At 47.1% G+C, this 23,025-nt stretch overlaps 2 protein-coding genes across 14 annotated transcripts in view; one reads left to right on the forward strand and one right to left on the reverse strand.

Annotated features, from left to right (window-relative positions):
* The window catches only part of PRKAG2 (protein kinase AMP-activated non-catalytic subunit gamma 2), a 247,529-nt gene that overhangs the window by 50,458 nt on the left and 174,046 nt on the right, over positions 1-23,025 (reverse strand). For 6 of the 11 annotated variants that reach the window (XM_047694346.1, XM_047694345.1, XM_047694349.1 and 3 more), the window contains one exon: positions 4,268-4,337. In XM_047694346.1, the coding sequence (XP_047550302.1) occupies positions 4,268-4,337 (70 nt within the window). Of the gene's footprint in view, positions 1-4,267; positions 4,444-4,727; positions 4,861-4,953; positions 4,973-23,025 lie in introns of those variants that run through there. The other 5 variants (XM_047694355.1, XM_047694352.1, XM_047694353.1 and 2 more) reach the window with 4 other exon arrangements.
* Positions 3,738-9,994, forward strand: LOC125080475 (translation initiation factor IF-2-like). 3 transcript variants are annotated; one of them, XM_047694357.1, is made up of 4 exons: positions 4,368-4,961; positions 5,240-5,352; positions 9,317-9,401; positions 9,513-9,994. In XM_047694357.1, exons 1-4 carry the CDS (start codon positions 4,368-4,370, stop codon positions 9,558-9,560), a joined length of 840 nt encoding a protein of 279 aa, XP_047550313.1. In that variant the 3' UTR covers positions 9,561-9,994. The 3 variants fall into 3 exon arrangements, 2 of the variants coding, with proteins under 2 accessions (XP_047550313.1, XP_047550315.1); XR_007121400.1 differs by lacking the exons at positions 4,368-4,961; positions 9,317-9,401; positions 9,513-9,994 and adding an exon at positions 3,738-4,012 and having other exon boundaries at positions 5,169-7,435; XM_047694359.1 differs by lacking the exons at positions 9,317-9,401; positions 9,513-9,994 and having other exon boundaries at positions 5,169-7,435.

Here is a 23,025-nt window from a genome sequence, read left to right on the forward strand (position 1 = left end):
TGGGATCAGGGAGGAGTCAGACCGCGAGGGAAGAGGGGAGAAGCCGGCCAGAGAGCCAGTTAGGTGGGACGAGACAGCCACAGCAAGTTACTGAAAACCTGAAATAAGTGCAGAATCCGTGACAGCTGAAGGGACAAGAGAGAAGCTGGGAGATAAGGGAGATAGCTCTGAGGGGCCGTTAAATTCTTGAAGCAGTGCCAGAACTACAGATTTACTAATCACGAATGAATGGCTGGCACTTAACTACTTCGGAAAGCATTCCTGGGTTGAAAGCATTCCTATGAAGTACTTGTGCTTGGTCCTGCCACTAATAAGTCCGAGACAATGAATCCTGACAAAACAAACATCAGTATGACTCACACGTGAATCAGAAATTGGAAGAGCAAACAGATACGGTCACTGTTGCGGGTGAGGCACTGTTCTCATCGCTCTGCACACAGAATCAGAGGCCTCTCCACGCTCCCGTAAGGTAACATTTACGGAGATGCCGTCCTTGCTAGGATCCCAACACCGCCGAATGCCTACGGTGCCCCAGCCATCTCAGGCACGGGGAACAGCAAGATGAATTGTGAGAGAGGCACAGAAGGGATTTAGGGGGACAGCCTCAAAAAGAGGGCGAGATCTGAGCAGAGCCACGATGCATCAGTAAGACTGGGAGGAGGATGGAGACAGAGGAAGAGGAAGTCCTGCCAGCAGTCTGATGGGACACCCTAACACGCAGATACCACGACAGGCATGTGGAGCAGGGGTCTGGCTAATTACACCCGGGAGCCCAATCCAGCCTGTTTTCTGTTTTATTTTATTTATTTAAAAGATTTTATTTATTTACTTGACAGAGGAAGAGAACACACAAGCAGAGGGAATGGCAGGCAGAGAGAGAGAAGCAGGCTCCCCGCTAAGCAAGGAGCCTGAAGTGGGGCTTGATCCCAGGACCCTGAGATCATGACCTGAGCCGAAGGCAGCCGCTTGACTAACTGAGCTCCCCTCCAGGAACCACACCGCCCTGCTTTTTAAGTAAAGTGTCACTGGAGCGTGGCCTGTTGGATTGAGTTTGGTCTTCTGCGGCTTTCTCCCTAACTGCAGCCCGGCGAGCTGGGTAGTCGTGACAGAGGCAGAGACCATCTGGCCCTTTGCAAAAGTTGACTGAGGCCTGTTCTAGGGCCTTGTTCTTCACAGAAGGGTCTATGAAGCAGCAGCACCGGGAAGTGTTGCAGAAATGCAGACTCTCAGCGCCCCCCGCCAACCCCCCAGACCCGCAGAATTAGTATCTGCCGCTTAAAAAGATGTCTGGTGATTTCTGGCACAGAGCGCCTTCTGATCACTGGCGTGTGGGGCTGGGAGGAGGCGGTGAGACTGCACATGAAGAGAAGCACGCACTTATCCTATATATAGATCGGAGCCAGGGGTAAAGACTTTCCCGTAGAGGAGCGGTCCCTCCGTCAGAGTGTAACGGGAGGAAGGGGTGGCAGCCGACAGTGGGCAGGCCGCTGGTGTCAGAACCCAGGCAAAAGATGACCCCTACCAGGCCCGGTGGACGGTGGTACAGCTTCTTCCTCCTTCCCAGAAGCAAAGGACGTTTTAGGAGATGACTACGACTTCACCAGGGCCGCCAAACTGTTTCTCACAGATAGAGGATCAGTTACAATTTCTTAGGAAATAGAAAAATACTTGATAACAAAAATATTCGTCGTGGTGTGTTTCTGTGCATAGCAAATGTCTCTCCATCTAAGCAGTGTGTCCAGAGCGCAAGCCATGCGTTACGACATGAACTGGATGGGAAGGAAATTTAAAGATTTAATGAGGACCTATTCAATAGCTATCTTTCACGGAGCCTGCTAACACGACGGTTCACAGGATATTTAAAGGTGTAATGGCTCAAACTGTTAGGACTCCCTCCCCGCACACCCCCAAATAAATGTAAGATCCTGCCTGATACGCAGCTTTTCCATACCATGGTTGAATAAGCAACATAAAGTTCACAAGAAACAAAGCAGCATTTTAGACAACCACGCCAACACTATTTCTTCTTCCAGCTCTGCTAACGGCTTCCAAGCGAGTGCTTAACATTCTGCCTCCTTAAAAACCTAGAAAAGTTTGACAGGGTTATTTGTGGGATTCAGCATGCTTTAAAGTCATGACAGCAATATAGATAAAAATAGATGGGAGAAAACAGGAAATCCCCTTTCTCAGATGCTTAGGTTTAATATGTTAATGACATTTAATAATGTTGGCAGGAACAATGCAAAAGAAAACAAGGCTTGTGTGTATCAGCTTTGAAAACACGCAACATAATTCAATCAATAAATCTCAAGTGAGAAAAAAACCCCATTGACTCCACATTGAGAACAATCTCTATGTTAAGATTCATTAATAAAAGCCTTAAAAAGTCCATGAATTCGGTAAAGTGGTTAATGGGACTTTAAAAATAATAGTGACTAACATTTCCAGAGCACTTACACTGTACTACCACTCTGCAGATGATCTCAGTTAATCCTCGACACACCCGGTATCAGCTCCATCTCATAAACAGGGAAAGTAAGGCTCAGAGGAGTTCAGTAACTTCTCCAGAGTCCCAGAGCGGGATAATGGAGCTAAGCTGTGAAGCTGGGACGGCGTTCTCAACCACAACTGTGGGCGCCTCGCTAAGGCATCTGCTCTCCACTCTGCTCTTGCCCCCACGTGAATTTGCAGAAAGTTTAAATGTAATAGACTCTTCATCGTTACTGGTCTCGGGGACAAAGAAAACCCCCATGATTTAGACAAAGTCTCAGTGGACAGGAAGGCACACCAAACCGCTCTGTGGACAGTGGTCAAAATTGGACACGGAACTGATGAGTAATGGGGTGGATTCGATTTAAGATACTGGGGGCGCCTGGGTGGCTCAGTGGGTTAAGCCGCTGCCTTCGGCTCAGGTCATGATCTCAGGGTCCTGGGATCGAGTCCCGCATCAGGCTCTCTGCTCAGCAGGGAGCCTGCTTCCTCCTCTCTCTCTGCTTGCCTCTCTGCCTACTTGTGAGCTCTGTCAAATAAACAAATAAAATCTTAAAAAAAAAAAAAAGATACTGGGTTATTTTTCAGTAGGATAAAATGCAAATTAAGTCCCAGTAAGATTCTGAAATGTATCGTGTAACTGCTGGTTAATAATAAATACGGATGCAGACTTTTAATGACGATTGCTACGCATGCATTAGCTTCCAGCTGACATGTTTGTGAAATGCTGCAGGAAATGTAAAACATAAAATACATGTAGGTACTGGCCTAACAGTGTCTGGTTAACATTGTCGTCTTGGCTGTGTATGCTTATTTAAGTGATCGCCTGACTAAGTGACACAAGTATTAGAGTAAGGCTGGCACAGGGGACAGCACCCACATGGTACATTCTTTGTTCCAGGAGCTTTATTCTATCCATACTCGGGGCAAAAAGAGAAGTCACCAAGTAAATAACGCAAGTACGCCAGGCAGTGTGGAGTTCTTTTAAAATAAATGCCTCAAATTGTCAAGCATCTTGTGTGAAGTTCTTTCTGGACTTTGAGCCCATCCTATCCCATTTCAAATGCGAATTTTGCCCAAAGACCAGCTTATCCCCTTCCAATTTTAACAGTTTCAAAATAAGATCCAGGTGAAGAAGGCTCATGGTATTCGCTTTTAAGATGCTAATTTTGCCGGAGAACAAACTCGCCCCCTTCACATTTTAACAGCTTCGCGACGAGATCCAGGGGAGTTAGAGGAGACCAGGGCGGCGAAAAGAGAAGCCGAGCGAGAGGAGAGGCGGCAGAAATGATGGGAGTGACAGGGTCACCTGAACTCCAGACCAATACACTAAGCCGCCGATGGTGCTGCTATTTAACTTTCTCTATTAACCAGCAGACACACCCTGCTGGTGGTATTTTCGGAAACACAGATAAGGGAACCGGAGGGTGTTATTTAAAGGTAGGGGCCGTGCACAGGGTTGGGGGGCTGCCTCTACGCGCACTTCGCGGCGTGACACCTTGCTCTCCTTCGAGTTGGGTCGGTAAGGACAAAAGGGCCGCCCCTCGGTGCGGAGGGTCGGCCGGCGCCGCTGCCTCCCAAGCCCGGCGAGGGTTCCAGCCGGACCGGCGCCCGCGGGCCACTGCGGACGTCCCCCGGGCCGGCTCGGCGTCTGCATCCCCGGCCGCGCTCCGCAGGCAGCCCGGGGCCGCACGGCCTCCGGGGCGTGCACCCCGCGGTCCCCGCGCCCCAGCCCCTCGGCGACGACACGGAGCGCGTTCCGGTGGGGGGCACTCACCTTCTTCTTCCAACTCGAATTTCTCCAGCATGCCGGCTTCCGCGGGTCCCGGGGCCGCCGCCAGCGCCGCCTGAGGAGGAGGAGGAGGACAGGGATCAGCATGCGCTCGGCGGCGCTCGTCCCGGCCGCGCGGGCGGGGGCGCGGGGGTGCGGGGCGGGGACGCGGGCGGGGGCGCGCGGGGGCGCGCGGGGGCGCGCGGGGGCGCGGGCGCCGAGTGCGGGCGGGGACGCGCGGGCCGCCGCTGGGAGGGGCCTCCGGGCGGGCGGCGGGGCGGCGGGGCCCGGGCGGGGCGGGGGTGGGGGGGAGGGAACCCAGCGGCCCCGAGAGGGCCGCCCGGCCCCGGCCCGTCCCCGCCCCGCCCGGGGGAAGGCCGCAGGTGGCGCGCGCCGCGGCCTGACCTGCCGCCCCTCCCGAGTGGAACGGCCCGCCCCCCCGGCCCCCGGCGGCTTTGGTACGGACCGGCGGGGAGGAAGCGTGGGAAGAGGACGCCGAGGAGCCCGCGGCCGGCTCGCGCGACGGCGGCCGGGGCGCCCCCCTCCGGCCGCGGCCCTGCTTCCCGCCGCGGCGGCCGAGCGGCCATTAGCCGAGGCCGGCTTTCCCATCCTGCCCGGCCCTCCCGCCCCCGCCGCACGCGGCCGCGCACCGTGCCCGCCGCCCCGGGCCGGCGCGTCCCCGCGGGCTTCACCTGCGCAGGTGTGGTCTCGGCCGGCCGGGGGTGGGGCGAGAGGGGCGCGCCGCCGGGTGGGCGGGGCGACGCGGCCGCGAGAGGGGCCGGGGGCCGCGGAGGGGGAGAGGGCCCAGCACGCCGGGCCGGGCTGGGCTGGGGTGGGGGTGGGGGCACTGCTTTCCTTTTTTGGATTTTAGATCCAACTGCCCATCCTCGTCCCCTATATAAAAAAGGAAAACGTATCGTGGATGCACTTGGCAGCTCTCCGTGTGACCCAGCCTTCGTGTGCTCGCTTTCTTCACAGCCGGCTCTACTTCGGGGAGCCCCGGCCCGGAGCTCACACAAATCTCGGTCTGGCCTGGCCACTCGTGTCACCCTGGATCTTGGGTATCTGAGACTCTCCTATCGGCAGCTCAGGTTGGCGGTCAGGGAGGCTGCCAGGGCCTCCCGGAGAGCAGGGAGGGGAGACGGGCGCCCGGCTCCCTGAGGCCCTCCTGCGTGACAGCCAATTTCTGCCCCATCCAGGGCGCCCTTTGCTCATTGCGGACTGCAGGGGCCCCAACGGCGATCAGCTCTCTAGCGCTGATTAGGGCTGTAAAGCACCCCACACCCCACCCACACACCCACCCCTTGAAAGGAAGCTACTTTTATCACTCTTGCAAGCCTGGCCTGGAAGAGGAAGTACTGAAGTCTCCTTTGCATTTCCTTTTTGCTCTGTCATCTCAGTTGGGCCAATCCCTGTCTTAAGCTTCTGCTTAAAAAGGGGTGGGGGGGAGGTAAGGAAAAACAAAAACAAAACAGAAGCCTAGAGCTGTGTCTTCCTTAACAGCAAGAGCTTGAATGCTTTCCCTCTAAATTCAGGAACAAGGCTCTAGGCCTCTTTGCACACTCTTGTTATTCAACATAGTACGGAAGTTCCAGCCACTGCATTAAAGCAAGAAAGAGAAAGAAAAGGCATACACGTTGCAAAGGAAGAAATAAAACCATCTCTATGTGCAGATGAAATGGTTGTCTTCATTGAAAGTTCCGAGGAAATCTACTGAAAAACAAAACAGAACCAAAAAAAAAACCCCAACTAGAATGAGTGAGTTCAGCAAAGTCATAGGCTACAAGATCAATACACAAAAATTCGTTGCGTTTCCATATACTAGCAATGAACCTGTGGAAAGTGATATTCAAAACGATGCATAATTTATAATCACTGCAAAGGAAATTAAATGTGCAGGTACACACTTAAACCATGTACAAGATCTGTATGTGGAAAATTACAATATGTGGATGAAATGAAAGAAGACCGAAATAAATGGAGAGACACCCCATTTTTATGTTTTGGAAGACCCAGATTAGTAAAGATGTCAGTTCTCCCCCAGACTGATCTCTACATTTAATGCAATTCCTACCAAAATCCTAACAAGATTTTCTGTAGAGATGAGCTAATTCTGAAATTTATACAGAAAGGTATAGGCTGGAGAACAGCTAAAGCAATCTTGAAAGGGAAGAATGAAGGGGAAGTAATCAAGACTTTGTGTTACTGGTAGAGGCATAGACACAAAAGTCAATAGAAACAAATAGGGAACCTAGAAATAGACCCACAAAAATATGTCAAACTGATGTCTGAGGAAGGTGCAAACACAGTGGCGTTGGAGCAGAGGTTGGTAGGCAAAAAAATAAAACTCCACATAAGCCTCACATCTTATACAAAAATGAGCTCAAACTGGGTCACGGACTTGAAAATAAAATATAAAACTAAACAACTTGCAGAAAAAAAAAAACATCTTTGGGATCTCCTAGGCAAAGGGTATAACTTGATACCAAGAGTATGATCCATAAAAGGTAAAATGAACAAACTGAACCTCGTTAAAATTAGAAATGTCTGCTCTGTGGCAGACCCTGGAGAAAGGATGAAAAGACAAGAGACAGAGTGGGAGAAAATACTCGTGAAACCACACAGCTGACAAATGACTAGCATCAATGCACGTAAAGAGCTTTCAAAACTCAGTAACAGAAAAATAAAAGAGTTCAGAATAGGGCAAAAGATATGAAGAGACAGCTCACCGAGAAAGAGGAGTGGCAGTAAGCGCATGAAAAGATGTTCAACAACACCAGCCATTAGGGAAGTTACAGATTAAAACCACAGTATACTGTGGCCACACACCTATTAGAACAGCCAAAACAAAAACTGTGACAACACCAAATGCTGGCGAGGATGACAAGAAACAGGATCCTTTCTGCATCACTGTGGGGATGGGAAGTCATCATGCCAAAGAGAAACTCTGTACCCACTAGTAGTCACTTCCTGTCACTCCCTTAACCCCTATTCCCAGCCCTAGGCAACCACTAACCTATTTGCTCTCTCTGTAGATGTGCCTGTTCTGGACATCACATAGAAATGGACTCTCATAATATGCGGTCTTTTAGCTCTAGCTCCTTTCACTCAGCGTACTGTTTTCAAGGTTCATCCCCGTTGTAACATGGATCAGCATTTCCTTTTCTTTCTTTTTCTTTTCTTTTTTTTTTTTTTTTTTGCTGAATAATATGCCATTGTATGCGTACACCACATGTTGCTTTTCCATTCCTCGGATGATGGATATATAGCTGTTTTTCCCTTCTGGACTATTGTGAATATTGCTCTATAAACATTCAAGGACAAGGATCTGTGCGGACATATGTTTTCATTCCTCTTGGGTATAGACCCAGGAATGGAATTTCTGGGTCATATGGTAATTCTATATTTAACATTTTAAGAAACTGCCAAACTGTTTTCCACAGGGGCTGCACCTTTTTACATTTTCACTAGCTATGTGTGAGGGTTTCACTGTCTCCCGCACTCTAGTTTTGCAAGATGTTACCATTGGGAGAAACTAGGTAGAGGCACTCATCTCTTACAACGAACTGTATGTGAATCTACAGTGAGCTCAAAATAAAAAGCTTAATTAAAAAAAACACGGGGGTACATAGTAGAAGTGTCAATCATCCTCATTTTTGAAAAATCGATGTTTAGTCTCTTGCAGTAATTCCAGTGTAACTATAAAAACAAATCCCTAATTGGTGTTTATTGGATGCACAATCAATTTCACCTGTAATCTGGATGAGTTGTTTTTTGGGGGGGCAGGTAAAAATGGGCCATAAATGGGAGTATGTGTGTCAGGAGGCGGTGAGCGTGCAAATGGGTCCTGAGACTAAAAAGTCCTGTACCCGTTGCTGTTGAAGTTGGGAGAGAATGGAAATTAAAACACATTACTGTGATGGGGCGCCTGGGTGGCTCAGTGGGTTGAGCCGCTGCCTTCGGCTCAGGTCATGATCTCAGGGTCCTGGGATCGAGTCCCACATCGGGCTCTCTGCTTGGCAGGAAGCCTGCTTCCCTCTCTCTCTCTCTCTCTGCCTTCCTCTCCGTCTACTTGTGATCTCTCTCTGTCAAATAAATAAATAAAATCTTAAAAAAAAAAAACACATTACTGTGAGTTTCTCAGGATTCAATCCACTTGATCATGGGTGTGCAGGGGAAGACGGAAATAAAGATTTTATTTATTTCTTTGGGAGAGAGAGAGAGATTGAAAGAGAGAGAGTGTGTGAGACGGGAGAGGTCAGAGGGAGAAGCAGACTTCCCGCTGAGCAGGGAGCCTGATGAGGGACTTGATCCCTGGACTCCAGAATCATGACCTGAGCCGAAGGCAGACAACTGAGCCACCCAGGTTGTCTGGGAAGATGGAAATAAAAGCGTCCCTGTATTCCAGGTTAGTGAGGCAGAGCTCCTTTCCGTAGCTTGCTTCCACTTCGTGAGCCATCTCAGGGATGGAACCGCTCGCTCTCTGTCATAACACCCCAGGCCCATTTCAGGAATCTGAGGGTCTGCGGACCGTCTCGGGCACGCACAGACGCAGCGACAGGGTCAAACGCGCGATGGATGGTTAGCACACAATCGAAAGTTGGTGGCTGTCGGCTGCCCTTTCGTGGTGATATTTTAGGTGAGGTTTTCTTAAAATCTCAACGCCTCATACGCCAGGCCCCACAGGAGCTGTTTCAGGGAGGCGAGGAAGCCAGGAGAGGGAAGAGTTGGGGCAACGTTCTGGATGCCGAGAAGGGGTTTGCCCGTGTGATGCCATCTCCTCTCTCTCTCTCGAGAATGAAACTGGCAGATCACAGTAGAGAGGACCCGGGGTTTCCTAGCTGGGCCTCGTGCAGATCACATTTCTACCCGGATTCTGTAGGCTTCTGCAGCCGGCCTGGGCAGCCGCCCTCTGCTCTAAGGGGAGGGAGCAGGAGGCTGGAATTGAACTTTATTGACTGAATGCCTGACAACCAGGGAGCCATTACCAGTGTGACTTGCCTGTTGGTGAGAAATGCTAAATTATTAAGGTTTGTCTTACATAACTGTGCCTAGGTGTATTCTGGACGACCATCGGACAGGAAAACCTATTCAGGAAATGACTGCCAAAAAAGCTTTCCTTGATGCGCTGAGGTCGGATGTGAGTTCACCTTACCTTTTATTTTATCTTAAATAGCTTCTGCAAGAAATAAATCAACCTTAAATACTGGGTAAGTAGCTCCTGAATAATTTAGCATGTGGAAACCTGCAGCTCTGGCGTTCCCTCCCCCCCACCCTCCACCCCCGCTGTCTTCTTTGAACAAAGGCGTCCTCTGTGTGGAAGAGGAGGTAGGACGGGGCGCCCACCAGTGCCAGGACAGGAGCTGCCTGTTCTGCGACTCGCTCAGCTCTGGGACCAGCTTTGACCCCTCCTCTAAGCGGACCACCTCCAAGCCTCAGTCACAAGCTCCCAGCAAGCCTGAGCTCGGGACTGCTTCCTGGTGTTGTCCTGGAATTTTCTATGGACAATTCAAACTCACCCCTCGAAGGTAGCCCTGAGTCCTCTCCACCTGTCTTCCTGTCCTTGGAGCACCCCCAACCCCCCGCCCGGGTCTCCATCTCTGCTGCGATGCTCAGTTGGGTTTCCCCTCTCTTGTCTCATCTCTGTGCCCGAGGCAGAGTGTTTAAACACACAGCCTCGGGGCGCCTGGGCGGCTCAGTCGTTAAGTGTCTGCCTTCAGCTTGGGTCATGATCCCAGTCCTGGAATCAAGCCCCGCATGGGCTCCCCGCTCAGCGGGAAGCCCGCTACTCCCTCTCACTCCCCTTGTGTTCCCTCTCTCCCTGTATCTCTGTCAAAATCTTAAAAAAAAAAATAAACACACGCAGCTTCGTTCCTGTTAGGTCCACCCTCCCCCCCCCCAGTGTTTAGAACCATTCAGCGGCTCTGGGGACCTCTGGGAATGCCCTGTGAGCGCCTCAGCTCAGAGCAGGGGTTGGGTCCTTTCATTTGTTCGTCTTCTCTTTCCAGTTTTCTCTGCGTCCACCACGCTCAGGCCTTGCCGCGTGGTTCCTGCTCAGAGCACTAAGGGTTTGACCATTCTGGCCTCTCCCCGTACTCCCGACACTTGGCTAGTTCTCCCCATTCCTTTAAGAATGAGTCCTAAAGAAGAAGGCTCAGCCCTCACCAGGAAGCCTTTCCTGGTTCTTGGCCTCTTCTACAGCTCATCTGGTTACCTGCTTCTCTTAACCCACCTATTTCTTTCTCCGAGGCCCTTAACACAAGATTGGGATTTATTTTGCTGTTTCCCCAAATCCTGTCATCTCTGAAGACCGATCATCTTCGTAGCGCCTGTGCCAGGCACACAGTGGCTGTTCCAAAAATCCCTGAGTGAAGTGAATTATCATTCTTAGCCCATCAGTTAGAAAACAGGGCAGGTAAACAATTGATTTTGTTAGGATGAATGGGTTCGCAGATGATTTCTTTCCATTTACTCATGTTTCTTCTGGACCTTATTCCTATTTACCAATGACTACAGTCGCTTTCCCTTGAGCAATGGAACTGACATTTAGAAGAAAAAACAAAGTGCCTTTGCTAACAGGCGGTTGCAGCAAATATTTTTATTTTAATAGATTCCGTCCGAGGATGAGCCTTGGCTCCAGCACTTCATGTCCTGGTTTGGAAATCGGTGGGGACCTCTGCCAGCTCTGGTCCCCACCCAACAGCTTTAATTTCTGTTAAGTGAAGACAATTGATTTTTTATTTTTTTTTAAGATTTTTTAAAATTTATTTGACAGAGAGAGAGATCGCAAGTAGGCAGAGAGGCAGACAGAGAGAGAGGGGGAAGCAGGCTCCCTGCTGAGCAGAGAGCCCGATGCGGGGCTCGATCCCAGGACCCTGACACCATGACCTGAGCCGAAGGCAGAGGCTTTAACCCACTGAGCCACCGAGGTGCCCTGACAATTGATTTTTTAAAAGTGGTGTAGAGATTTGGTAAAAACTCAAAAACTTAACGTATTTGACAGTATAACTATTAATTCTTCTGATCAATTTCAATCAGTGTATTTGGGGAAAAGGTTTTGTTATCTTGATACTTTTCCAATAACAATGTCAGATGTTACCAAACAAACTTCGTTCCTCCCTAACATTTACGTACGATTAGCTTTAGAGAGCATCTTTCCACAATATTTTTTCAGAGTGGTAACTGATTTCTACAGTTAAAGTCGGCTGAAAACCTGGTTCAGACAATCAAATAAGAGATGAAGAAAATGAACTAAATCCAAAAAGTCCCTTTTGCCTGGATTCTTTCTGTTAAATTGTCATCTAACTTCCCAAAAGTAGACAATGTTAAGATTTTGAAGACAGACATTGAACAAATATTTAGTATCTGTCGCATTCCGGGCACCATGGTAGGTGGGTCACTAAAATATCGGGGAGGATTAGAAATTCACATCAAAGATAAGAAGGAGGAACCCTACACATACCTAGGGTTAGTCTGTAACTCCCCAAGTTCCACTTCTGTAGACCCAAGAGTCAGGGCCTGAAATATGTCTTTCTCTTGCTTTTAGACAAGTAAACCCAAATTTGTTTTTATTTTTTGCTAGCCCAAATATTTTATTAGGTTTGTGTTTGACAGGACTTACTGACCGCTAAATATATTCTATTCTCTTGATAATTCTTGTTGTCCCATAATACTTTGCCAATAAAAAAAAAAAAGTATTGCTCAATAAGTTCAATCATCCTTTCAATTTTTAATGCATCAAGCCGTAAACTTTGTGCTGGGTTTCTATTATAAAGCAACATAAAAGGGGGCTCCTTGCTGGCTCAGTCGGTGGAGTGTGCAACTCTTGATCTCCATGTTGTGAGTTCGAGTCCCACATGGGACGGAGATTATTTAAAAATAAAATCTTTAAAAAAAATAAAGTAACACAAAGAAGATCTAAAGTCACAGGAAGGCTTTTTCATGGTTCTCTACTCTTTCCCTTACAGTGACCTACTCATTAGGCCTTTCTAGAACTGATAATAGTTTTTTAGTCTTTTTTATTTTTTTAAAGATTTTATTTTTAAAGAAATAAATTTTTTTTTAAAGATTTTATTTATTTATTTGTCATAGAGAGAGAAGCGAGAGTGAGCACAGGCAGACAGAGTGGCATGCAGAGGCAGAGGGAGAAGCAGGCTCCCTGCCAAGCAAGGAGCCCGATGTGGGACTCGATCCCAGGACGCTGGGATCATGACCTGAGCCGAAGGCAGCTGCTTAACCAACTGAGCCACCCAGACGTCCCAAAGAAATAAATTTTTAAAGAAATAAATTTAAATAAGACATAGTGAGAGAGGGAACACAAGAGAGGGAGAAGCAGGCTTCCTGCGGAGCAGAGAGCCCAATGCAGGGCTGGATCCCAGGACTGATTAACAGACTACTTCCATTTTTTTCTGCTCTGTTCTACGTAAAGTGCTCAGAAGAAAGTCCAGTAGTCAAGTTGAAATCAAAGGGGCCTCTTAACCCTTCTGTTGCCTCTTCTGCCCTTGGCTCTGTAGAATTTGGCGATCTTTATTCTCCGTTATTTACGGTGTTACATTGCTAAATTAGGAGGACTGATGTGAATGGGGGACACAGAGCAGACCAAGTAAGTGTGGTTGCAGGGCCTGCTGAAGGCAAACTAAATCCTTTAAGAAAGACAGTGTCCCTTTTTCTATTGATATAATTTACTTACAAGAACTGGGTCCATTTTAAGTGCACAGTCTGATAAGCCAATGTAAAATCACCACTAGAATCAAGATACAAAGTGTTTTTATCACCCCAAATGTTTCCTCTTGCCCCTGTGTGGCTCATTCCTCCTTCCTTCTGCCATCTCAAGGCCATCGGTGGTCTCAGTTTTGCGGCCATAGATATTTTCCAGAATTTCATATGGATGGAAACATTCGGTAAACACTTGTTTGCCCCCCGGATTATGTCACTCAGCATCAGGAATTTGAGATTCAGTCACCTGGTTGAGCATGACAGTCCTCTGTTCGGCTTGCTGCTGACTAGTGCCCCCTTGCATGGTTACGCCAAAGTCTGCATTCACTTGGGGATGCATTTTTGACCACGGTGAACAAAGCTGCTATAAACCAACATGGTCAGATCATTGCATGGACCCAACTCCATTCCTCTTGGATAAATAGCAAAAAGTAGAATGACTGGGTTGTATGGGAGGTATACGTTTAACATGACAAACAGCCAGTTTTGCTTATGGGCTGTGTTTTACCTTTCCCCGTGTGATTAACTTTGTTCGTTGCATATCCTCATCAAAACTTGGTATGGTCCTTTTGTTTTTCTTTCTTTTACTTTTCTTTTTTTTAGTTATTCTAGTGAGAGCGTAATTGTTTCTCCTGGTGGTTTTTACATTTCCTTGAGGCCTAATGATACCTTTTTATGTGTTTACTGGCCATTCATGTATCTTCTTTAGTGAAGTGAGTGTACACATCTTTTGCCCCCTTTCTGATTGGATTTCTTTTGCTCAAATTGAGTTCTATGAATGTGGCAGGAGACTCCAGGATGGCCCCTGATGATTCCTATGTCCTGGGCCTCATGTTCTTGTGTAATTCCCGCTCCCTGAGTGTAAGCTAGACCCTAAAGACTTGCTTCCAACCAACAGAAAAAGCAAAGGTGATGGGTATCAGCTTCCATGATTAGGCTACAGGAGACTGGGACTTCTGTCTTACTGTCAGACTCTGCCCCTTGTTGGCTCGGATGAAGCAGACTGCCGCGTTGGAAAGGCCCATGTGGCAAGTCACTGGGGTCTTCTCTCCAACTGGGGTCCTTCTCTCCAAGGAACTGAGTCTTGCCATCAACCACATGAGTTTGGAAATGGATCCTAGCCTAGCGGAGCCTCCAGATCTGACACTTTGTCTGATGCACGTGTTGTGAACATTTTATCCCATTCTGTGCAATGCTTCTTCATGTTTCTAACCGTGTCTTTCAGAGAGGAAAATTTTTAAAATTTTGATAAGATCCAATCTATCCTTTTATGATTCATCCATTCTGTGTCCTAAGAAATCTTTGCCCTGTCCCCACCCAAGATTGTGAAGATTTTCTTCAATATTTCCTTCCAGAATTCTTATATTTTGACTTTTATATTCGGGCTCTGATCTGTTTTGGTTTAATTTTTTTTTATTATGATATGTGGTAAGAGTGAGGTTCATTTCCCCCCATGCTGATATATACTAATTCCACACTGTTCATTAAGAAGCCTTTATGTTCCCCAATGAAAATAAAAATTGCTTCAACATTTTTTATCTAAAATCAACCTACTGGGACACCTGGGTAGCTCAGTCGGTTAAGCCGCTGCCTTCGGCTCAGGTCATGATCCCGGGGTCCTGGGATTGAGTCCCGCATCAGGCTCCTTGTCCAGTGGCGAGCCTGCTTCTCTCTCTGCCTCTGCCTGTGACTCTGCCTGCTTGTGCTCTCTCTCTGACAATAAATAAATAAGAAATCTTAAAAAAAAAAACTTAAAAAAAAAAGAGATAAAATCAACCTACTACACACTGGGCATCTAACTCTGGCCTCTCCATTCTGTTCAATGATCTGTATCTATACTTCCGTTGTGATCGCCCTTTCTTGATTACTGTAGCTTTGTGGTTGAGTCTTGAATCATTCTCCTACTTTGTTCTTCATTTAAAAAAACGGCTTCGGCTCTTCTAAGCCCTCTGTATTTCCACATACACTTCAGAACAACAAGAAGCCTCCTGGAATTTTGGTTAGGATCGCTTTTGATCTATTGGTCAATTTGGGAAGAATTCACCTCTTCACAAGGCCAGGCCTTCCAGTTCAGGACCATGGTGAGTCCTTCCCTTCCTTTGTGTCTTTGATCTTTCTAAGTCATCTTCTGTGGGTTTCAGCATAGAGATCCTACCTATCTTTTACTAAATTTATTCCTTAGTATCTTATGGGATTTTTCTAATGCTTTTGGAAATGAAATCGTTTTTCAAATTTCCTAATTTTCTGCTAGCATATAAAGATATCATTGATTTTTGCATATTACCTTTGTACCCTGGGACATTGACAAATTTACTTGTAAGTTGTAGTGGCTGTTTTGTTGATTTGCTTAGGATTTTCTACCAAAGTCGTCATGTCATCTAGTGCCTCTTACCTTTAGTTCTTTATGTCATACTTCTGTGATATGGTGTAATTCTACCTATTCTTTTTTTTATTTTTAGAAGAGCTTATTTATTTATTTGACACGGGGTGAGGGGACACAAGCAAGGGGAGTGTAAGAAGGAGAAGCAGGCTCCCCGCTGAGTAGGGACCCCGATGCGGAACTCGATCCCAGGACCCCAGGGTCATGCTCTGAGCTGAAGGCAGACGCTTAACTGACTGAGCCACCCAAATGCCCCTAAGTCTCAACCTTTTCTTATACGTTTAATGTGTTATATGTCCACTCTGATTCTTAGCTAAATGTGTCATTTTATTTATTCCTTGATTCAGAAGACATAGTATTTCTCATACTCTACAGGATGTTATATATGTGACTATGAATTATGTATGAATGTTATGTAATTACGGATTACATAAGTAAGAGTACACGTGTGTATATGGGCATGAATAGATACGCACAGGTAGCCCCCACTTTACCCTCAGCTGTGTACCCCTATTAGCACAGTGTACCCTCCGAGTGTGGCATATTGTACCATGTTGTGCGGGATACTGCTGGTTGCCTGATTGCATCCATTCTCCTACCACCTTCTTTCCTAGAATAAGCCCCGAATTTCATCACAATACACACGCTTTCCTTACACGAGTCTCAATGGTGACAATCTTTCTTACTGTCCCAGAGTAAAGGGAAGGGCTTCTGGCTGAAGAGAGTGGCCCCCGCACGCCGGCATGCATGACCCTGCCCCACCCCATTCTTGCCACCGAGGGCATGTGGCCCTGACTACTAGGGAGGACCAGCCCTCAGCTGAAGCCATAGCTGAGAAAGAGCTTGGGTCCTGGTGACATCACCGAGCAGGCCTGTATCTCACCTGCCTAGGGCCTTTCCTACTTCTGCAGCTGTAGCACGAGGCAGCAGGTGTCATTTTAGCTGCTCTGACTTGCAGTTTTCTGGTACTTTACAGCCGAAAACATCCCACATGATACTTGGGAATTATATCACATCTAGGCCCTGCCCTCAGGAAGTGATAGGCTAATTGGGTGGAGGTTTTAGCCCAATTGTGAAAACTATATTTCTGTCAAAAATTACAAAGCAGGGGTGCCTGGGTGGCTCAGTTCATTAAGCGTCCGACTCTTAATTTCAGCTCAGGTCACGATCTCAGGGTGGTGAGATGGAGCCCCTCATGGGACTCCACGCTCAGTGGGGAGTCTGCTTGACATTCTCTCTTTCCTTCTGCCCCTCCCCCAGCTTGCACGTGTGCACAAGCACTCTCTCTCTCAAAAATAAATAAATCTTAAAAAAAAATTACCAAGCAGTTTAAGTAAAAAAGAAAACCATACAAAAAACCACCAACTCTAGCAACAACACAGTGTATGCAAACACTAAGGAACGTTTTGAGAGGCTAGGCTTCTCTTAGGAGACGCACGGAGGCACACTGGAAGGAAGCGAGGGGACTCCACTTCAGGTAGTGGCCACAGCAGAGGAAAAGCTCTAAAGGCAAAGACACTTGCAGGACACAGCCGGGGAATGTCCTTTATCGGAGAGCGGAGTGTTCTTGTAGAGAAATTAAGGACAGATACGCGGAGACGCCTGGGAGCTAAGACGATGGAATTAGATTTCATGTGGTAGGATTCTAGGGGCGAATGTAATCTTCCCTGACTGTTTGGACAATATCAAAAGATCTTAATACCTGTGTCAAGTGCAAAGGGATAGATATGGGAGCGCCTGGAACCAACAAGAATGTTTACGATGTTTTTACAATGAAAGTAAAAATCAAGCAAGCTACGCAGAGAAGTATCGCAGAGATCTAAGAAAAGAGTTTGGACTTGATATTTCCGTGGGTCTGGAGGTAAATAGAAGAGACTAGTATATTGGAGAAAATTGACAGGATGAGCCAGTTCGAGGTAAGAAGAAAGGAGAAATGCTGGGGTAAACCAGCGAATTTCCGATGTCGATTGGGCATCCAAGAAGTACCTTTGGTAGGTTACGAGGGTCGCCGTGAGTATGAGTGAGTGGGCAGTGTGTGCCATGTTGCGTGAGAGCAACAGGGTCTGGGTTCTTCAGCTCTGCTTCCCAAATTCCAGTCAGGTGCCATTTTGTCATATTACCATGCAACCCGTACAGTTACTCAAAATTGATTTAAAAAAATTAATCTTTAGGCAACAATACCAGGAAATCGTCAGTTTAGGTGTTCTAAATATATATTTTTTTCCGGATACACAAATATATAGCTATTAAAATGTTCTTCCCTATATCACCTAAAATCATCTTGCGTACCCTAGTGGTAGTCATTCTACCCTTTGGAAAACTGTTCTAGGAGAATAAGAGAAGTCAGCACCGAGGGCCAGAATTCCAGGGTTGGCATCCACAGGGGTAAAGGGGGGGACTTTCAATGAGGAGACAGAGTCCTCTCAAGGAAGCAAGAAGACAAGTCAAGAGACCCAAAGAGAAGAGACACTTGCATTTGACAAGAAATGGCCCCCTGTCACTCAGCACGAGCGTATCTACTATAAATGGAATATTGGAAACCAGCCTGTAAGGAACCTAGTCTAAACCAGTGGTACAAAAACCACAGAGTGGGACCCACTCCTGGGTAATGAAAATAGTTTAATGGGTCAGGAGTAGCTTGGTTTAAAACAAAGCATCCCTGGGACGCCTGGGTGGCTCAGTTGGTTAAGTGTCTGTGTCTAGCTCAGGTCATGATCCTGGGGTCTTGGGATCAAGTCTGGCATTGGACTCCCTGCTCAGCGGGGAGTCTGTTTCTCCTCTGCCTGCCGCTCCCCCTGTTTGTGCACACACTCTCTCTCTCTGACAAACAAATGAATTAAATCTTAAAAAAAAATAAAGGAACTATCATAGACATATCAGTTGGAATTGAGGGGGGTCATTGTTTCAAGAAAGCCAACTTTATCATATATACATGCATGACAGTAGTGGGTGAAGATTTCTCCTTATTGTAATTTTTGGTCATAAAGTAGATAATAAAGGAAGATGGTGTATAACTCCTAATGAACCTGGGTTGGAAGATTTAGTCATAAGTGTGAGACACGAGTTACGGGAAGTGTTGTTTGTCACTAAATACGATCAAATTTCCCCTCCCAACAGAGTAGCCAGTGTCTACAAGGACTACGTTCAGCCTGAGGGAAAAATGATTTCAAATCATTCATTTTTAAGGCACATTAGAGTGAAAAATGAGTCTGGACCAAACTCTTTGGACATGTCAGTTGGCACTTTTTCAAGGTGTATCTAAAGGTAAATTTTAAAGGTAAAGGGAAATTTAAAGGTATAAAACATTTTTAAAGGTACCTTTACCATATATATATAACATATATATAAATATATATATTATATTATTATAATACATAACTTAATATATATACATAATATATATATATTTTAAAGGCACCTTACCTATATATATAGTCTACACATCTGGGAGGAAACATGTATGCATGTACACACACACACACACACACACACACACATATGGGAGTGGCAAAGAATAAAGGCAACAGCATTTCTACTTTTTTTCAAACATGAAAAATTTTAAGGACAAATGGTAATGGCTTATGATTTTCCTGCTGAAACACGGGTGGTTAAGAACCCCTTCTCTCCAGGGAATGACTTGCGTGTTGAGATTAGGACCAAACAGGGGACAAGGATATGGTCCTAAATCCTATGAGACTCCTCAGTCCCGGTCTCCGTCAGTGCTATTCTTAGCGATGGAGAGGCTGCAGCAAGGCCTTTTAACAAGCTCTGAGTTATACTGGTGGTTCCCAAAGCGTGGTCAGGGGACCCCTTGGGGGCGGGGTTGTCCCTGCAACCTTTCGAGGGAGTCTACAAGGTCAAAACCTCTCACGATAAGGCAATTATCTGCTGTTTCCCCCCCACTGCCTGGGCCCCATCGATGTCTGCACCCTGGAAAACTCCAGAACCTCATCCCACACCGAGCTGCTGGCAAATGACACTCATCTTCCACTGTGGGGAATATAAGCCAGTTTCACTTCAGAGCATTCTTGAAGGCACAGTAAAATTTACTTATTTTAGGGGGACCTGGGTGGCTCAGTCAGTTAAACGTCCCACTCTTGGTTCTGGCTCACGTCATGATCTCAGGGTGGTGAGACCGAGTGGGCCCTGTGCTGGGCACGGAGCCTGCTTCAGATTCTCTCTCTCCCTCTCTCTGTGCCTCTCCCCACCCTACCTCTCTCCACGTCTTAAACAAAAGTTCTTACTCATTTTATGGAATCTCAACCCTTCAATACGTGTCCTTTTAACATCCTGTGTGAAGAAACAAGTAGCATATCTACAATACTCCTGTTACAAGCTGCAAAATGATGGTTTTCTTGAGGAAAAGTACGTGTGGGGTTGAGCTGCCTTTTAAATGAGACATTGAAAAACGGACAAACTGTGGTTTCTCAGACTGGGGTGTTTGGCAGACATTTTTTTCCAAAATGAACAAAGAGAGCCTGTCACTTCGAGGCAAACAACTGACCATATTTGTTGCCAACAATGCAATGTTTTCAAGCAAAAGCCAGAATTTTGGAAAAGCCGTGTCTGTCATAATGAGCTTGACAGCTTCCCAATACTTAAAGACTTCTCGGAAGGAGATTAGTGGTGTTATTAATAAAGGTGATTTTGTTTTTTGAATACTGTGCAATGAAATGTGTCGACATTTGGAAGATCTGCATGAGTCAGCAACTCAGTATTTTCCAAAGGACTAGTAGAGGATATTACAGAATCATGCATGGGGTAAAGATCCACTCCCAGTGCAGGAGAGGTTGGTAGATGTTAATGTAATAGAAGAGATTCTGTTACGTAGGCTGTGAAGCTTCATTAATAAGGCTCCAGATTCCACATTGCAACTAACCTTTTAAGAAACTACTACTTGTCCAGAAGACAATCCACAGTTTTCTGAAGAGGCTGTTAAAATACTCCTCTCTTGGTATGCCCGGGTGGCTCAGTCGGCTGGGCGTCTGCCTTTGGCTCAGGTCATGATCCTGGAGGCCCCGGATGGAGCCCTGCATCGGGCTCCCTGCTCAGCGGGGAGTCTGCTTCTCCCTCTGACCCTCACCCTGCTTGCATGTACTCTCTCTCAAATAAGTAAATAAAAATTATTTAAAAAATAAAATAAATTACTCCTCTCTTTTCCAACCATGTATGTGTTTGAGGCTGAAATTTTGTCACATACTTCATCCCAAACAATATCTATCTACAGCAACAGAATGAGTGCAGAAGCTGACAGGAGAGTCCCACTCTGCTTTCTCCCAGGCCTCAAAAAGATTTGCAATCACGTAAAGCAATGCCAGCCTTCCAGTTTTTTTTTTTTTTTTTGGATGAAATATATCCTTGGTAATATGTCACGAGTTTATTATTGATATTTTAGATCAACTAATACATATTTTCAAATTTCTCAGTTTTAATTTTTTTTTTAAGATTTTATTTATTTATCTGAGAGAGAGTATGCATGAGCTGGGGAAGGGGCAGAGGCAGAGGGACAAGCAGACTCCAGGGTGAGCAGGGGGCCCCATGTGGGACTCGATTCCAGGACCTCGGGATCCTGACCTGAGCCGAAGGCAGACCCTGAGCCACCCAGCGTCCTCAGTTTTAATTTTTAATATGGTAAAAGTTAATCGATGAGACCCACACAAATAAAATCCCAGTGGGTCCTCACTACTCGTCCGTGGAAAAGGGTCTTGACAGCCACACGCTGGAGAACAGCAGACTGACCCCGGGCAGCCCAGCCTGGGGCTCAGACATAACCCCTGCCCTCGTGAAAATAAAAGGAAATACCCGTTTCATCGTCTTCTCGGGAGTTAGAGGCCTCGCTTGCCAGGCAGCATTTCCTTCTGTTTTTACTGAGATGCTGACTCTGATTATCGGCCTGTCACCTCCAGAGCGCCCAGCACGGCCACCGTCCAAAGTCACGGCACCTTTTACGAACCACCAAGCTCCGTCCCTTCCATCCCACACACATCACGCATGTTTTTTTTTCAAACGACTATGAAGTTGGCTTGTTGAAAAAATAGAAGACATTAGCTTTCGGCCTAAATGCTTTTCACTGTCCGTAGTTTACAGGGCGAGGCGCGCTCAGCTGCTGCGGTGTGGCCCCTGCTCGTGCGTCATTAGCTCTACCTCCTGTGCCACGGGTCAAGGTGACCACTCAGTGCTGCGCCCCGCCCCCCGCCGCTCCCGCCCCAACCGTCCACACGCAGCCACCCGCCTTTCATGTTGTGTCAACATTCAGGGTTTCCCATTGTCACGACTGCAAATACTGTGCCCCTCAGAGCCCAGCTGCGTCCTGTGCTATGTCCACCTTCCTTGACGTGTGATTTAATGCTTTCTGGGGGTTAAATTTTCAATGTGTCTATCACGAAATCATTGCAAAACTCAGCCGAAGCCAGAGCTCTTCTCTCAGCGCAATCTGACACAGAAGGTGACCTGCAGGTTTTGTCCTTTGCTTGGAGACGTTGTCCCAGGCTTTCGAGGCTGCACAGGCCATCTGGACCCGCCACGTGGTGGGCCTCTCCCTCCCGCATCCGTCTGGGCATCTTTCCTGATGCCTGGGTCTTAATTTCTACCCTTATGGCGAGGGACCAGATGCTCCAGGAACTTCCCCAGGAAAGGAACAGGGAGGGGCGTGACTTATTTGAGACTTTGCAGGTCTGAGAACGGCTCTCAATTTCACATCCTGCCAAAGTCCCAACTTTGAAATCATCTGCCCTCCATTTCGAAAGCCCGGCTCCATTCGCGGCCTTTTAGCCTCTGCTGTTCTGAAGCCTGCTCCGTTCTGATTCCCAGTCTCTCCTTCCTTCTCAGGAAACTCTGTTTCTGCCTCCTTTAACTCTCTTCCTTATCCTTGATGCTTTGAAATTTCATGATGCTGTGTCTTGGTGTAGGTCTTTTTTCTTTCCTTGCCCCCCCCCACTTCTTTTTGTTTTGTGCTAGCCATCATTTTGTTTTGAGTCTGGGAACTCCTGCCCTTCACCTGCTCTCCTCTAATTCTTCTTCTGTCTTCCTTGTTCTTCCACTCTGGACTCAGTAGGATCTAGAGGCTGAGCCCCGACTGATGCCCACATGCCCTTCCTTTTTTCCTTTTCTTCCCTTCCCTTCCCTCCCCTCTCCTCCTCTCTCCACCCTCTCTCCCTCCTTCCTTCCTTAAATCAATTTTCCTCTTTGCCTTTGGGTTTATTTTCCAGGAGATAGGCTCAATTTTATCTTCCAGTGCATTTGTGTATATAGGTGTACCCGTTTGCATAGTTTTACTTTCTCAGAATTCTTGGTCTTCGAATACCCCTTTTCAATTTTTAGAGGTCTCTCCTCCCTTTTTTTGCTTCCTCAGATGTTCTTTTTTTCAGTTTGCATCTCTGTCTTTCCTAATAGAGTTTCCTCTACGCCTGGTTTTCTTTGGCTGCGTATTTAAAGGCAGGCCCTAAGAAGCTGGGTTAGGAGGTCTGCACGTGCAGCTGGGAGTCGAAGACCGGTGGGCTTCGCCATAGTGACATGGAAGTGGCAAGCTGAAGGTTTCAGGGTCTGCAGATCCTTTCCCTAAAGAGAAATCCTCCTTCCCTGCGTGGCTGGGTGCTCGTGAGAAAAGCTAGCTAACAGTATTCTGGAAGCCAAGCGGGGATTCAGGGAGGCTCATTAGTCCGAGTAGGGG

This window comes from Lutra lutra, chromosome 11 (genome assembly GCF_902655055.1).
Source record: "Lutra lutra chromosome 11, mLutLut1.2, whole genome shotgun sequence".
Lineage (NCBI taxonomy): Eukaryota > Metazoa > Chordata > Mammalia > Carnivora > Mustelidae > Lutra > Lutra lutra.